The following is a 13,236-nucleotide window of genomic DNA, read 5'->3' as shown; positions in this document are numbered from 1 at the left end:
GAATCCTACTTCAAGTGAGGTCTTCTACGAGATGGGCAAGGGAACAACTACAACACCACCAGGCACATAATCCATGTCAAAGCAGCAAGAGCGACATACACGTTTGCAGACAGAGAAAGTTATATTTGTCAATTACAGCAAGTTGAGAGTGCATTGGAACGAGCTAGCTAGCGCCCCTTATATACGGCCACGGGATTCCTAGGGACATCCCTCACGCCTGCTTCTTGATCACCACCCCATTATCGACGACATAGCGGTTGAACTTCCTTGGCGGGATGCGGTTGGCGTACAGCGTATCGATATCGTTGTACGTCCTGTTCTTGGTCTCGGGCTGGACGAAGAAGAGCAGGAGCAAGATGACCACCTCGGCAGCGACGAACAGGAACATGACCTTGCCCCCCCAGTTCAGCTGGTCCGGGTTGATGAAGAAGGGGAACACGGACGACAGCATGAGCGCCGTCAGCTGCTGGCACATGAGCGTGAAGGCGATGGTCTTGGGCCGCGTCGTCTGCGAGGCCGTCTCCTGGGCGATGGCCCACCCAAAGCAGCCCACCGTGCCGGTGTAGAGCATCGACCAGGTGATCATGAAGGCGAGCAGCGCCGTGTTGGCCGCCCGGTTGGACGTGCTGGCCATCGAGGTGCCGGCGATGATCACCGACCAGGCACAGAGCAGAGAGCCGCCGCCGATGAGGGCCTTTCGCCGGGGCAGGACGTCCGAGAGAGTTACGGCGAAGCAGTTGGAGAAGAATTGAAGCGTCGAGGAGATGGCTGTGAGACCAAAGGGATTTGTCTGACCGATGAGTTCGAAGTAGTAAGTTTGGTAAGTGTCTTACAACACGATTGCAATGTTAGTTTCGACGTGTTTGTGAGTCTAAGGACGAGTTAATAGTGACAACTTACTTGCGAAATAACCGCCAGAGAAGTTCTGAGACTGCAGGCCAAGGACAGCAACCAGGGTCCGCGAACGATGTTCCTTGGAGAAGATGGCCCTCCAACTCGTCTGGCTCGCCATGCTGGCCTCTCCGGCCACGACCTCTAGTTCGGACCTGATGAAGGCCAGCCTTTCCTCCACATCGGTGTCCTTGCCGAACAGCCGGATGATTGCCTTGCGAGCATCTTCCTCTCTGCCCTTCTTGATGTACCAGACCGGCGATTCAGGGAGGAAGGGGAGACCAATGGCAAACAAGCCGGGCACGACGAATGTCATGACGAACGCGAGTCTGTAGCTCCACTGCCCGGAGATGTGCGACGCCCCGTATCCGGTGAGCGAGGAGAGGAAGAAGCCGAGGACGATGATGACGTTGGTCAACGAGCTGGCCGAGCTCCGAAGGGCCGCCGGTGCGTTCTCGGTGACGTAGAGGGGGGGAGTCGCGGTGGAGAATCCGATCGAGAGCCCCAGCAGCAGCTTGGAGACGAAGAGCACTGGGAGGTTGGGGGCGAAGACGAGGGCGAAGGATGAAGAGAGCGACAGCGCAACGGCGAGCCAGAGTATGGCTCGTCGACCCGTATAATCGGCAAACTGGCCCGTGAGGAAAGCTCCGAAGACCTGTCCGATTGTGCTGGCTGCGTTCCAGAGAGACTGCCAGAGAGCCGGGATCACATATTGATCTCCAACGGAGTAGTACTCTCCGTACACCTTCCTGAACTCGGGGAACGCAATGGCAACACCGGACAGTCCAGCATCGTATCCCCATCCAAAGACAAGGGACATGACATATAGAGCCCAGAAGACAAAATGCTTATCTTTCTTGAGATTGGCCCATAGCTTCTGGTACTGCTCTTTGGGTGTGAGGTCTTGAGAGACGGGGACCTTGGAAGGGGTCACATCTTCGTCAACCTGGTCCACGACAGCCACCTTCTCAAGATGGTCACTGCTGACGACCGACTTTGTGGCGTTGTGGGGAGCTTTCTCGGACTCCATGCTGAGAGAGGGAATGGAAAGAAAGAGGTAGCTTTTTAGCAATGAAGCAGAAGAAACCTGGATCGAGACCGGAAGAGTCGAGGTGAGGATGGAGAGTCGATCTAGAAGCCCGGGTTTTCAAGTGGGCGACTGGTGAGAATTATATATCTGGGGAAGTGTGTCTGCTCCAGGGGCTTCACGGTCACCCCGCCATTCTGACATTTATTTGGCTTCCCCGGCCGGAACTAATTGCCCAACCTATTCTTCTCTGCAACGTAGTTTGACCAGGTCGTCGGGTCGAGGCCCATGGAGACGCCGCCCCATGGGGAGAAGAAGTTTGCCCTCCCTGAGAAGCTTGAGAACTTCGCTGACCAGTAGGGTGAATTTGCGCATCCGGATTTGTGGGACTCACACCCCCCAGCTCCACATATCCCGACCGTCGTTGGACTCTGGTCGGCTCGGTGCTTTTAGCAGCTGCACCAAGCGAATTATCGATTCAAGTGCCGCGCACTATTTCCCATTGCCCCCTTGCCGAATCTGGGTGACAAGTTGGGGCGAATTGATGGGTGAATTTCTATTGGGGTGGTGATGAAATTCACCCGAGCAAAAGCACCGCAAACGTCACATCACGTCCCATGCAGCCCACATCGCAACTAATAGGGGTCGGAGTGTGGGAGGGATGCATGTCCTCGTCGGAACCGAGCGCGTGTCGATTCAGCTATTACAGAGGTCGAGACTTCCAAGGCATATGTCGTCTTAGTCCGTCTCGTTCGCAGTTTTTGCACTCATCCAATGATCCCATGATCCCATGATCCCATGATCCAGGGGTATTAATTAATTATCGCTTACTCCGGACTGAATCATCGAGTCCGGCCGCCCTTGGTGCATTGCAACTGCTCCAACTGATCAGGATAATCCCTCACTCCTATTACCACATCTGGGGCATCTTTCGGGTTTCGTCCATTCCTCTCATCATCACTTCCTCCATCTCGTTGTCTCTCTTCACAGCTCCGTAATGGCTTTCAACCGCTTCCGCCCGACCGGCCACTTCATCGCGCCGCACTCGTGGTCCAACGACCCGTGCGGTGCCGTCTACGTTCCCGAGACGAAAGAATACCTAGTCTGTTACCAATGGAACCCAGGGACCTCAGACGGGGGTAACTGCGCTTGGGGCATGGCGAGAAGCAAAGACTTGGTCATTTGGGAGGACTGTGCACCAGCCATCCGGAACGGGCCATCGTACGATTCCCTAGGCGTCTTCTCAGGATCCATCGTCTCGAGACTGATCGATGGGGAAAGAGTCCTGTTTCTCTTCTACACCAGCGTCTCGGCTCTTCCCATCCACTGGTCCAAGCCCTACATCTGGGGATGCGAGTCTCAGTCAGTCGCCGTCTCGACAGACTTTGGGAGGTCGTGGCACCGGTCCCACGACAATCCTCTCCTCAGTATGCCCCCGAAGGGGGAGGCCACCACCGGATGGCGCGATCCATTTGTCTCGCAGTGGTCATCCCTCTCCACGCTGCTGGGGGTCGGGCAAGAAACCAGCTACATGATGATAGCCTCCGGGGAGCGAGGGCGCGGGCCCCAGTTACACCTCTACAAGTCCCATGACCTTTGCAACTGGGATTATCTTTCAGTCCTGCTGGACGTTAAGCGCGGGTCAAAGATCTCGAAAAACAGTCGTCTCCGCTTCGGAAACAATTTCGAGTGCGCCAGCTTCTTCTCCGCCGGCCAGATGAACTACATCTTGCTCGGGGTCGAGGAAGACGAGGACAGCTTGAGGCATAACTACCACTACACCCTCTGGCTCTCGGGGACTCTGCGTCTCGAGGACGGGAAGCCTCGATTCGATATCTCAGGTCACGGGTTGGCAGACCATGGAATTTCGTACGCCCCACACATCTTCCGAGACTCGAAAGACCGACTGATCCAACTGGGATGGGCCGACGAAGCTGCAAAAAAGCACGTGGTCAAGGGCCAGGGATGGGCTGGATGTCTGGCACACCCAAGAGAACTATTTGAGGTGTCGAAGCCCATCGTCCCTGGCACGGCTATGGACGCCCCTGAGTGGACTCTTCACAAGTCCTCGGGCAGAATGACAACCCTCGGGATCCGACCCGCTCCCCAGGTCGCACACCTCAGACGCCAGTCTAGCCTCTCATCACTGAAGGCCTTCGTCGGGATTCGCGCGACAACCTGCGAAGTCGAAGCGACATTCTTCAATCTCTCCGGCACGGAGAAGTTCGTCTTCAACGTCTTCGAATCGCCCGGTTCAGTCGAAGTCACAAAGCTTGTATTCGACCTTGGAAACGGCCGCATCACCGTCGACCGAAGCCAGTCATCGCTCTCGAAACTCGGGGCCGACACTCCCGACTCTGGGTGCTTCCGGCTACTGCCCGGCGAGGACCTCAGTGTCAAGTTCTTCCTCGACGTGTCCCTCGTGGAGATATACGCAAACGACCGGTTCGCCCTCACTTCACGTGTCTATCCCAGCTTGGACACGTCTAGGTTCGCCTCGTATGACTTGGGGGCTTTTGATGAGAGGAATGTGCAGTTCGAGTGCTGGGAAGATCTGAAGGTGGCCTGGCCGGCTCGGAGATCCGGTCGTGGTGTTCTCGAAGAGCCGCGCTCAATCGCCGACTTGAAGAGTCAGGGCGAGAGAATCCATGTGAAGACGCTGACTATGCATACGGTGGACTCTGTAGAGTAATTACCCACGTTTGGTTCCATAGCTTCAAGTCTTTTTGCAGCCCTCTGACTATGTACAGTACATACTCTTTAAAATGATTCCAACGAGATGCGCAATTGGGTGAGACCTTTCTTTGTTGCTATGGTTGATTGATAATTAGGGTCCAATCTTTGTTAGATGGAAACAAATCTGCAAAATCTAGATCATACTAGATGCAAATATTCCATGTTCGATGCCTACTTCTTAGTTTAATAACCAGTTACAGAAGATAACACCTTCATATGCCCCCAACCTGACTCCGTCCTTCCCCACCTCTACCGCCACATTCGATCCCAGCAGCCTCCTCCAGCCCTCAAAGCCACGGCCACTAAACGGCTGCTCAGTGTCCGAAAAGTTCAAGAGGATAAGGGCCTTCTTCCGTCCGTCGGGGCTGGTCATCGTGTACGCAAACACATCTTCCGAGGTCCCCTCGACATCCAGCATCTTGAACCGGCCGTAGGTAAAGACATCGAACTCCCTCTTCCTCAATTCCAGCACCTCTCTCCAGTAAGCCAACACGCTGTCGGGGTCCACCTCCTGTTTCTCGACATTCCACTCCCTAAAGTCATCATTCACCCTCATCCACGGCCTCCCACCCCTGGAGAAACCCGCGTTCTCCTCGGCACTCCACTGCATCGGCAGCCGCCCGTTATCTCGAGCCTTCAACCTCATCTCCCTCAGCACGTCCCCCATATCAGCCCCCTCACCCCTCACCTTCCGCACGGCGTCATAGTAATTCTTCGCCTCGACATCGACATACTCCTCCATCCCCCACGACGCCGGCACATTAGCCATGCCGATCTCCTGCCCCTGCAGCAGGAACAGCGTCCCAGAAACGCTCCCCAGGTACGTAGCCAGCATCTTCGCCGCCGCCGCGCGATACCTCGGGTCGTCGGACGCGTACCGCGACAGCGACCGGCCCGAGTCGTGGTTATCCATGTACACGGCATTCCAGCCGTCGCACGCGGGGATGGCGGCCTGCCACCTGGCCGTAATGTCCCTCAGCTTCGCCACCCTGAAGTCGTCGCGCTCGTACTTGTGCCCGGCCCCAAAGTCCATGTCCACCACGTCCCCCGTGAACACCATGTCCAGCTCGCCCCGCGCCCGCCCCACGTACTCGGCCACGCTGCCCTCGTCCTTGGTGAACCCCAGCTCGCCGACCGTCATGACGCGCCGGCCGCCGCTGCTGTACTTGTCGAACACCTCGCGCCGCATCTCGCGGATGTACTCGTGCATGCGGGGCCCGCTGGCGAAGTACAAATCCCCGGACTGGAACTCCCTGCCGGGGTCCGTGACGGGCGCGTCGGGCAGATCCGGGTGCTTGGACATGAGGTTCATGGAGTCGATCCTGAACCCGTCGACGCCCCTGTCGAGCCAGAAGGCCATGTCGGCGTGCGCCGCGGCGCGCATGTCTGCGCACGCCCAGTTCAGGTCCGGCTGCGACGGCAGGAACAGCGACAGGTAGTACTGGCCCGTGGGCTCGTCCCAGGTCCACGCGCTGCCGCCGAAGATGGAGGCCCAGTTGTTGGGCGGGCGGCGGGCGCCGTCCGGGCCGGTCTTGGGGTCGCGCCAGAGGTACCAGTCGCGCTTGGGGGAGGTGCGGGCCGAGCGAGACTCCCGGAACCAGGCGTGCTGGTCGCTGGTGTGGTTGACGACCAGGTCGAACAGCACCCTCAGCCCGCGCGCGTGGCAGGCCGTGATGAGCGCCTCTGCGTCTTGCAATGTGCCATACGGCTCGTGGATGTCGCGGTAGTCGGCCACGTCGTAGCCCATGTCCTTCTGTGGGGACTTGAAGATGGGCGACAGCCAGATGGTGTCGGCGCCGACGGACTTGATGTAGTCCAGCTTGGAAATGATGCCGCGGAGGTCGCCGAGCCCGTCCCCGTTAGAGTCCAGGAAACTGGCGGGGTAGATCTGGTAGACCACGGCCTCCTTCCACCATTCTCTAGATGGGGCATTTTGCGCTGCCATTTTCTTTTTTGGCCTGCTAAAGGGGTTAGAGCTGGCGTTGGCGCGGAGAAGGGAGGGGAGAGGCTAACGAGGGTTGGGATGCTTTCACTCTCCTGCGATGTCACAGGACTGGCTTTGATGTAGCGTTGGTATGGTATGGTCAAGATAAAAATGGATTGCGGATATCCAGACACTCGTGAGGAACCCTTCGAAAAGAAACTCGGGCTTCAAGTTATACCCAACTCGTAGCCATCCATCATCCACATGACCCCTGCAAGACACCCTCCGCTATTTCAGGGGCTTTGTTCCGCGGCTGAATATGTCATTGGTCGGTGTCGGTCCAATATTTTCACTCCGTATGCTACCTAGAACCCGAGAGATGGGGGACCGGCTGGGGTTGAGATTAGCGGCGATCCCGGCGCTATGGAGCACCTGATGAGACTAATAATAAACCCCCCCGTAGTCGGGTGGGTTCGCATGGGTGAATTCTGATTCGCCAGCATGACTCGCAGTCCAAGCCCAGGATGCGACGACCTCACCAAGGGGATCGTGCCAGGCGGGCTAGGTTTCTGCGGACTCGGTGGCTTCCGAAATGCTTACGGCGAGGACCAAGTTAACACGGCGACGTGTCGATGTGGCAAAAATGTTTGTATTGAGGAATTGCTGCCAGCTGGCCCTGCCTATGCACTTCAGTTTCGACTCCCAACTAAAGTGCAGCTATAACGATGAGTGGACATCCATATTCATGTAGCGGAGTAAGATTATGGTACAAGCGGGGCGCCGAGAAACCCAGATAACTGTATATCTACCTCGACAAATGCATACTGGGGCTTGGCGAATATGAGACTCCCAGCACAATTACCACCGTGAGAACGCAAATTTTTTATTGAAATGTCTTTCTAACCGCCCAATACAAGGCCAATACAAATACAAATTAAGTCAGGCCCCACTAGGCTTTCAAATAAATGCGAAGTCTGACAGAAAGTTTATCCACTTGAAGCACAATTGCTTTGAGCACGTGGGGTAAGCGCAGAAGCGCGAGCCGCGCAATTTTCCGACCCCGCCATAGCAACCAACTTTCTCTCAAGTAAACAAAGCCGCCGTACTTCAACCACCCACGACGGCAGAGTCGATCGCATCGCTAGCAGCCCGACCCCAGCGCCCGAAATGGCATCACGCGAGAGGGAAAAGGACAAGTCCAAGGTCCACAAGCTGTCGCTGAAGGGCAGCGCGAAGCTTGTCGCCGAATTCGTGAGTGCCGGATCCGCCATTTCGTCTGTCAAAAAGGCAATATGCTGACCCAGCCTGGCCGCCTTGCCGTTAGTTCCAATACTCCATACATACCATATTGTAAGGCCCCTAGAGCCTCCATTACCTCAACATCGATGAGATGACCGTGATATGGGACTGACACGTGTGTCGCCAGGTTCCAACGAGGTGTCTACCCCGCCGAGGACTTCACCGCCGTCAAGAAATATGGCCTCAACATGTTAGGTCAGTCCTCCCCAACGAGCCCGAGATGTGTCTCTCGGCGACTATGCACGACCCAACTCCCCCTTTCCCAGCCTCGAATACGGATATGCAGTGGGTTTCTTCAGAACGGGCTGATGCTGACGGCCGGAGACAGTGTCGTCGGATGACCAAGTCAAGGCATACATCAAGAAGATCATGTCACAGCTTGACAGGTGGATGGTCGGTGGCAAGATCTCGAAGCTAGTCATCGTCATCACAAACAAGGATACCGGCGAGCACGTCGAACGATGGCAGTTTGATGTTGGTCCTCCCCCCGGGCATCCTTCATAGCCCCTTCAAGACCTTATGACTGACAAGTGGCTCTTTCTCCCGCCCCCCATAAACAGGTTCAAATCTTCAGCAAACCCTCCAAGAGCAAGAGCGCCTCCAAATCAGCAGACCAGGAAAACGTCTCTCCTGGGTGAGTCCACCCCCGTCCCTCCCCGATGAACTCCTTCCCCCAAAAGAACCCCACACCAACAGCAACAACAACAGCACCAGCAGCAGCAGCGCCCCCCCACCAGGCTCGACAGAGTCCAAGACCGAGGCCGAGATCCAGGCGGAGATCGCGGCCATCTTCCGGCAGATCACGGCGAGCGTGACGTTCCTGCCGCAGCTGAGCGGCGATTGCACCTTCAACGTGCTCGTCTACGCCGACGCCGACAGCGACGTGCCCGTCGAGTGGGGCGACAGCGACGCCAAGGAGATCGCTGGCGGCGAGCGCGTCCAGCTGCGCGGCTTCAGCACCGCCAGCCACCGCGTCGACACCCTCGTGAGCTATCGGTTGGCCGAGTGAGGGATGCTCCTGGGGGGGGGAAGGGGGATTTGCGTTTGGTTGTTCCCAGATGGGCCCGGAGGGGAGGGGGGTGGGGATGATGTGGTGCGGTGGTGCGCAGTCGGTTAACTCGTTTGTTAAACTTGCTTCTCCTGGCACAGGTGTTTGGGAATATCTGGGAAGGGAGGGGATCTTGGTTGTTATCTCTCCTTGGCGTTTAGATCTTGAGCGGAAAGGGACCGTTTCCCGATGCTTCCTGACTTCATGTCTCCCGGCCCCTTATCGGATGCCTTCATGAAGATTTGTGTCCCATTCAAGACTCGGAGTCGAGAGAGCGCGGTCATCGCATACCACCTGGCCATGCATATGAGCAGGAAACAAGTCCATGACAGCGTTCCTGTAGTCGATCGACGACAGGCACCACAGACATGACGGCGTGCCCTATGGCCAAGAGCATACGCGCCGAGCAGCAGGCTCTGGTTAGGGAAATAGGGTCAACGGTCCGTAGAGATGCACTTCGAAGGGTGCAAAAGTAGCAACGCGGGCTACGTCGTGCCACCGGTGTCAAACATTTGCCAACATCGCGTGTTGCAGCTACTGAAAATGCCACTGGTTCCCTCACCGATCCACGGCCAACAACTTCTACAGGGCTCATCACGAGGGCATGGTGTCCTCTTCACTGGACTCTGGAAGCCTGCAACACGGCACAGTAGGGCAGACATGGGAGGAGAGAGAACTCCAGCCCGATTCATTCCATTTCATGGTTCATCCGTTGGCGATGCCTTGTTTGCCCTTGCTTTGCCTTGCCTCAGCGCATCTCGAAATCGACTCGAATTGTTCCACGTATGATCAACTGTCAACCCAGACTAACACTCTTCTTTTTTTGGTATTTTTTTCTCTCTTCTTTCTCTTTTCCCACTGCATACCACACGCCTCCACAAGAAGGAAGGTGTCCATTTCTGTCGACTTCCACACGCCTCTGAGCTACCGCATCCCTTGCTCAGAGAACCCTCTCTTATTTTTGTCTTTTTTCCTCCCCGCTGGCAATCCAATCCATCTCCCACTGAAGCGGGAATCGATGCCTATCCATCCCTAATCCACACCATGCATTATGATTCCCGGCTCCCTTCCGATCTAATCCCCCTGACAGGTCCTTGATTTGGTCTGACGGCCGAGAGCAATTCCGCAGCCCGACCAGAGGTGGACTGCAGTCCGTTTCCGTCACGGTCCTGCCAGTCCTCAACAACCATTCCGAATACTTCCACAATCGGGGGTATCTCTGAAGTTCCTCGTGTCCAATGAGGTGTCTATAACGTTGCAGGATGAAGGGGAAAGCAAACCGAAAAGAACAAGGCTTCGAATCAAGACAACCGTTGTCGTTGTGCTTTTCAAGGAGAGTCGAGATTGCGTGTCGTGAGAAGAGAGCACTGATTGGTTTCTAGGGAGACACACGAATCTCTCCCACTCGATCGTCTTGATTGCCCCAGGAAAAGTAAAGTTGATCCGATTTGATAAGAGACCGAGGACGCCGTTCAAACGCAAAGTCGTGCCGTGCCAACAGTGATGATGACGATGATGATCATAACGGAGGTGCGTATGGATGATGATAATGCATAAAGCAAAGAATGACATAAGAGTTTGAGGTCGAAATAATGAGGTGGAAATAAGGTCCGCACGGAGTCAAGGTGTGTGTGTGTGCCCAGCAGGACAGCAAAGAAAATAAGAAGGTGAAAAACAACGGCGGTGCCTCGAGGAAACACCCTTGTGGCACCGAGTTATGCCCAATGCCCGAAAATGCGCCGGAAATAGATAGACGTCAGGCATGACATGGGAGGCATAGCTCAGCTACTATGCCACCTATGCAACGGGAGCAAGAGGCGCAATGGGGGCGACCACGGTGGCGGGAGGCGCGATAGCCTGACCGGCATTGATGTCGACTTCCTGGTTGATCTCGCCGTTCAGGGCCTTCTGGGGGCAATCGCGGGAAATGTGACCGGCTTCGCCGCACTGGTAGCACGTCTTGCCGGCGGTGTTGAGGGGACCGCCGTTGGGAGCAGTGCAGTCGCGCGAGATGTGACCAAGCTTGCCGCAGGCGTAGCACTTCATCGCCTGTGCCTGGCAGTCGCGAGCAAAGTGGTTTGGTCCACCGCACTTGTAGCAAGTCGCCGGGCGAGGGCCGCCGGCAAATCCACCACGGCCGAAGCCAAAGCCGCCGCGCCCGACGGGAGCGCCGCCACGGCCCATGCCGACGCCGGCAGGGTTAGGGCAAGCACGCTGACCTCCTGTTAGGATGGGATTTCAACAACATTGCGGGGCAGCTCAAGGAAAACCTACAGCGAGATGGCCCGGCTGGCCGCAGTTGTAGCAGCGACCGCTGGTGGTCGCGCCACTCAGGCGGAGGGTAGGGCAGTCCGCCTGGACATGGCCGAGACCCTGGCAATGATAGCACTGCTTGGCCTCAGTGGTGCGTGGGAGGGGGCACCCATTGGACTCGTGGCCTGGTTGCTTGCCTGTATGGGTGTGTTAGCGCGAGCGGGTTGCCAACCAGTCAGAGGGAAGCACATACAGTTGTAGCAAAGGCGCTCAGCAGACGAGCAGACCTCGGCGTAGTGGCCGACATTGCCACACTTGTAGCATGCGCGGCGCGAGAGAGACGACATTGCAACAAGGTTATGTGTCTGTAGAGAGACTTCGTCAGCAAGACAAGTCACACATGCCACGTTCCCATGGGCCAATTCGCTGACGACCCGTTTGCAGCGGTGAGAAACATCGGTCTGTCCAGCCCGCAGCCAATCCTCGATTGAGGTAGCGGGCATGTCGTAGGTGGCCATGCGCTGGAATCGGGCAGAAAGAAGGCTGCGTTGATATGTTTCCAGTTTCCAGTAGCACCACAGTTTTGCGGCAGATCCTGTGCGAGCGAGGTGGTGGTTTGGATGATGCCGAGTTTAATCTTTAAGTTGGAGTGGCTGCGTATGGCGGCGCAGCTCGCATTGCCCGGCCGGCGTGCCAACGGCCCAGACCAGGTATGTACAACATGACCTGCAGGTGTATGCATGAGCTTTGTGCGACCGCCCCCCTTAGGACCAACATTTGCGGTAACCCGGTCCATGTTGGAGAATGATGTGTAGCATTCCACGTCTGTCGCCTATGCGCGCCGTCCTTCCACCCAAACGAGCTGGCTTCCGTCGGCTCCCGCGATCCACAGGAATACCGAGGGGGCGGTTAAGGTCAAAATAAAGAGTCGGTCAAGGGTTGATTGCTGCCGCCAGGCAGGCAACGGGCCCCGTTGTTTCCCGGCCTGTCCATTTGCACGAAGAGGTGACGTTTGCGCAGGATCGATTCATTGCACAACTTTAGGTCATCATGGCCGAATCGAAGTCATGATGAGCCGCCGCGACGGGGGTAGAAGAAGAGCGGCATGATTGGTGCATCGCAGCTAGGTGAAGCCAGGTTCGTCTCTGTTTCGCCGGATGGGGCTGACAGGGTTGGAGTCGTCGCGCTCGAGTATTGTCGTCATCCTCAGGAAGGCCGGCCGCGATTTTCCATATACCCCTGGCTTCGATTGCAAACGGGCGTCGAATGGGACCCAAGGGCGACAAGGAACGTGGAAAACGCAAAAACTAACCTTCGAAAAATTCAAACTTTCTTTTCCAACCGAAACTTCTTCCGTCAACAACAGCGACAACCTTCAGCGTCTTCCGACTTCAGCCCGACTGCGACCCGAAATAACAGATACCCGGCAAGGTGGTTTTAGTAGCGATGTGGAACAAGGTAGAGGAAAGGGAGAGGAAGGCGAGAGAGCGAGCAGGGAGTTATCTATTGAAAATGGGAACCACACAAAATCCTCACCGCACGGGCGGATTGGGAAAGTGCAGCTACTTTTTGCTACCTGGCCCTACCGTCCCTTGCCCTTTCCTCGTCCTCCGCTGCTCCTTACTCGAGGACAAATAGACGTCGGAGCCCGCGGCAATTGGTCCGTTTGGTGTGGGGCAAAGTATCTCAAAGTACCGACTAAGGAAGCTAACCCATTCTTTTGGCTAGAATGGCACTGGATGGGAACGGCTGGACCGCCGTGTCAGTGGGCCAGCCCCCCTCCATCACAATGAACGTGAACGAGAACCTGGACCCGGAACATCTCGTGCAAACCGGCTGGCCCTCGGCTCGCTGGAGGGTAAATCAAAGTGGAAAGGTGAGAAATAAAATAAGAATGAAAGGGAGACGGAAATTGTGTTTGCTGCCCCCCCCAAACAGGTCAAGCGAAGGGAAGGACTATGTGAAGGGACCGCATCGCATGTGTTTCCCACACGCAGGTCACTAACTGGGAGGTACCTGGCATCCGCCCTAGTGTATGTAGTGCAGAGTGGGGTTTCC

General features: G+C 56.4%; 6 protein-coding genes across 6 annotated transcripts; 3 read left to right on the top strand and 3 right to left on the bottom strand.

The window, feature by feature from the left end:
- Positions 1-127: 127 nt before the first annotated feature.
- On the bottom strand, positions 128-2,266 carry QBC33DRAFT_551571 (general substrate transporter). The gene is made up of 2 exons (XM_060429193.1): positions 901-2,266; positions 128-828 (listed from the first exon to the last, which is right to left on the bottom strand). Exons 1-2 carry the CDS (start codon positions 1,919-1,921, stop codon positions 212-214), a joined length of 1,638 nt encoding a protein of 545 aa, XP_060278819.1. The 5' UTR covers positions 1,922-2,266; the 3' UTR covers positions 128-211.
- Positions 2,267-2,418: 152 nt separating this feature from the next.
- QBC33DRAFT_258331 (Arabinanase/levansucrase/invertase) lies at positions 2,419-4,721 on the top strand. The gene has a single exon (XM_060423081.1). The coding sequence runs from the start codon at positions 2,916-2,918 to the stop codon at positions 4,608-4,610; it is 1,695 nt and encodes a 564-aa protein (XP_060278818.1). The 5' UTR covers positions 2,419-2,915; the 3' UTR covers positions 4,611-4,721.
- Positions 4,722-6,866, bottom strand: QBC33DRAFT_258330 (family 13 glycoside hydrolase). The gene is made up of 2 exons (XM_060423080.1): positions 6,668-6,866; positions 4,722-6,612 (listed from the first exon to the last, which is right to left on the bottom strand). The coding sequence occupies exon 2, from the start codon at positions 6,597-6,599 to the stop codon at positions 4,833-4,835; it is 1,767 nt and encodes a 588-aa protein (XP_060278817.1). The 5' UTR covers positions 6,600-6,612; positions 6,668-6,866; the 3' UTR covers positions 4,722-4,832.
- Positions 6,867-7,445: 579 nt separating this feature from the next.
- QBC33DRAFT_551564 (DNA-binding protein) lies at positions 7,446-8,901 on the top strand. The gene is made up of 7 exons (XM_060429192.1): positions 7,446-7,516; positions 7,579-7,829; positions 7,903-7,928; positions 8,005-8,072; positions 8,206-8,351; positions 8,438-8,511; positions 8,586-8,901. The coding sequence occupies exons 2-7, from the start codon at positions 7,746-7,748 to the stop codon at positions 8,884-8,886; spliced, it is 699 nt and encodes a 232-aa protein (XP_060278816.1). The 5' UTR covers positions 7,446-7,516; positions 7,579-7,745; the 3' UTR covers positions 8,887-8,901.
- A 1,821-nt stretch (positions 8,902-10,722) lies between these two features.
- On the bottom strand, positions 10,723-11,681 carry QBC33DRAFT_461067 (uncharacterized protein; the record flags this gene model as incomplete). Its single annotated transcript, XM_060425017.1, has 3 exons — positions 10,723-11,139; positions 11,200-11,375; positions 11,432-11,681. 3 exons carry the CDS (start codon positions 11,679-11,681, stop codon positions 10,723-10,725), a joined length of 843 nt encoding a protein of 280 aa, XP_060278815.1.
- Positions 11,682-12,155: 474 nt separating this feature from the next.
- On the top strand, positions 12,156-13,073 carry QBC33DRAFT_258267 (uncharacterized protein). The gene has a single exon (XM_060423079.1). It carries the CDS (start codon positions 12,336-12,338, stop codon positions 12,969-12,971), a length of 636 nt encoding a protein of 211 aa, XP_060278814.1. The 5' UTR covers positions 12,156-12,335; the 3' UTR covers positions 12,972-13,073.
- Positions 13,074-13,236: the final 163 nt, after the last annotated feature.

This window comes from Phialemonium atrogriseum (assembly GCF_030411735.1).
Source record: "Phialemonium atrogriseum strain 8032-3 unplaced genomic scaffold QBC33scaffold_39, whole genome shotgun sequence".
Lineage (NCBI taxonomy): Eukaryota > Fungi > Ascomycota > Sordariomycetes > Cephalothecales > Cephalothecaceae > Phialemonium > Phialemonium atrogriseum.
Note: the sequence above shows the minus strand (reverse complement) of the source record. Positions and strands in the feature narration are given on the sequence as shown.

Bases quoted from the DNA above. Each gene is read 5' to 3' on its own strand.
- QBC33DRAFT_551571 (XM_060429193.1), bottom strand. From the start codon at position 1,921: ATGGAGTCCGAGAAAGCTCCCCACAACGCCACAAAGTCGGTCGTCAGC. The intron at 829-900 runs GTAAGTTGTCAC...TCGTGTTGTAAG, and splicing joins CTCTGGCGGTTATTTCGCAA to ACACTTACCAAACTTACTAC.
- QBC33DRAFT_258331 (XM_060423081.1), top strand. From the start codon at position 2,916: ATGGCTTTCAACCGCTTCCGCCCGACCGGCCACTTCATCGCGCCGCAC.
- QBC33DRAFT_258330 (XM_060423080.1), bottom strand. From the start codon at position 6,599: ATGGCAGCGCAAAATGCCCCATCTAGAGAATGGTGGAAGGAGGCCGTG.
- QBC33DRAFT_551564 (XM_060429192.1), top strand. From the start codon at position 7,746: ATGGCATCACGCGAGAGGGAAAAGGACAAGTCCAAGGTCCACAAGCTG. The intron at 7,929-8,004 runs GTAAGGCCCCTA...GTGTGTCGCCAG, and splicing joins TACTCCATACATACCATATT to GTTCCAACGAGGTGTCTACC. The intron at 8,073-8,205 runs GTCAGTCCTCCC...GGCCGGAGACAG, and splicing joins ATATGGCCTCAACATGTTAG to TGTCGTCGGATGACCAAGTC.
- QBC33DRAFT_258267 (XM_060423079.1), top strand. From the start codon at position 12,336: ATGGGGCTGACAGGGTTGGAGTCGTCGCGCTCGAGTATTGTCGTCATC.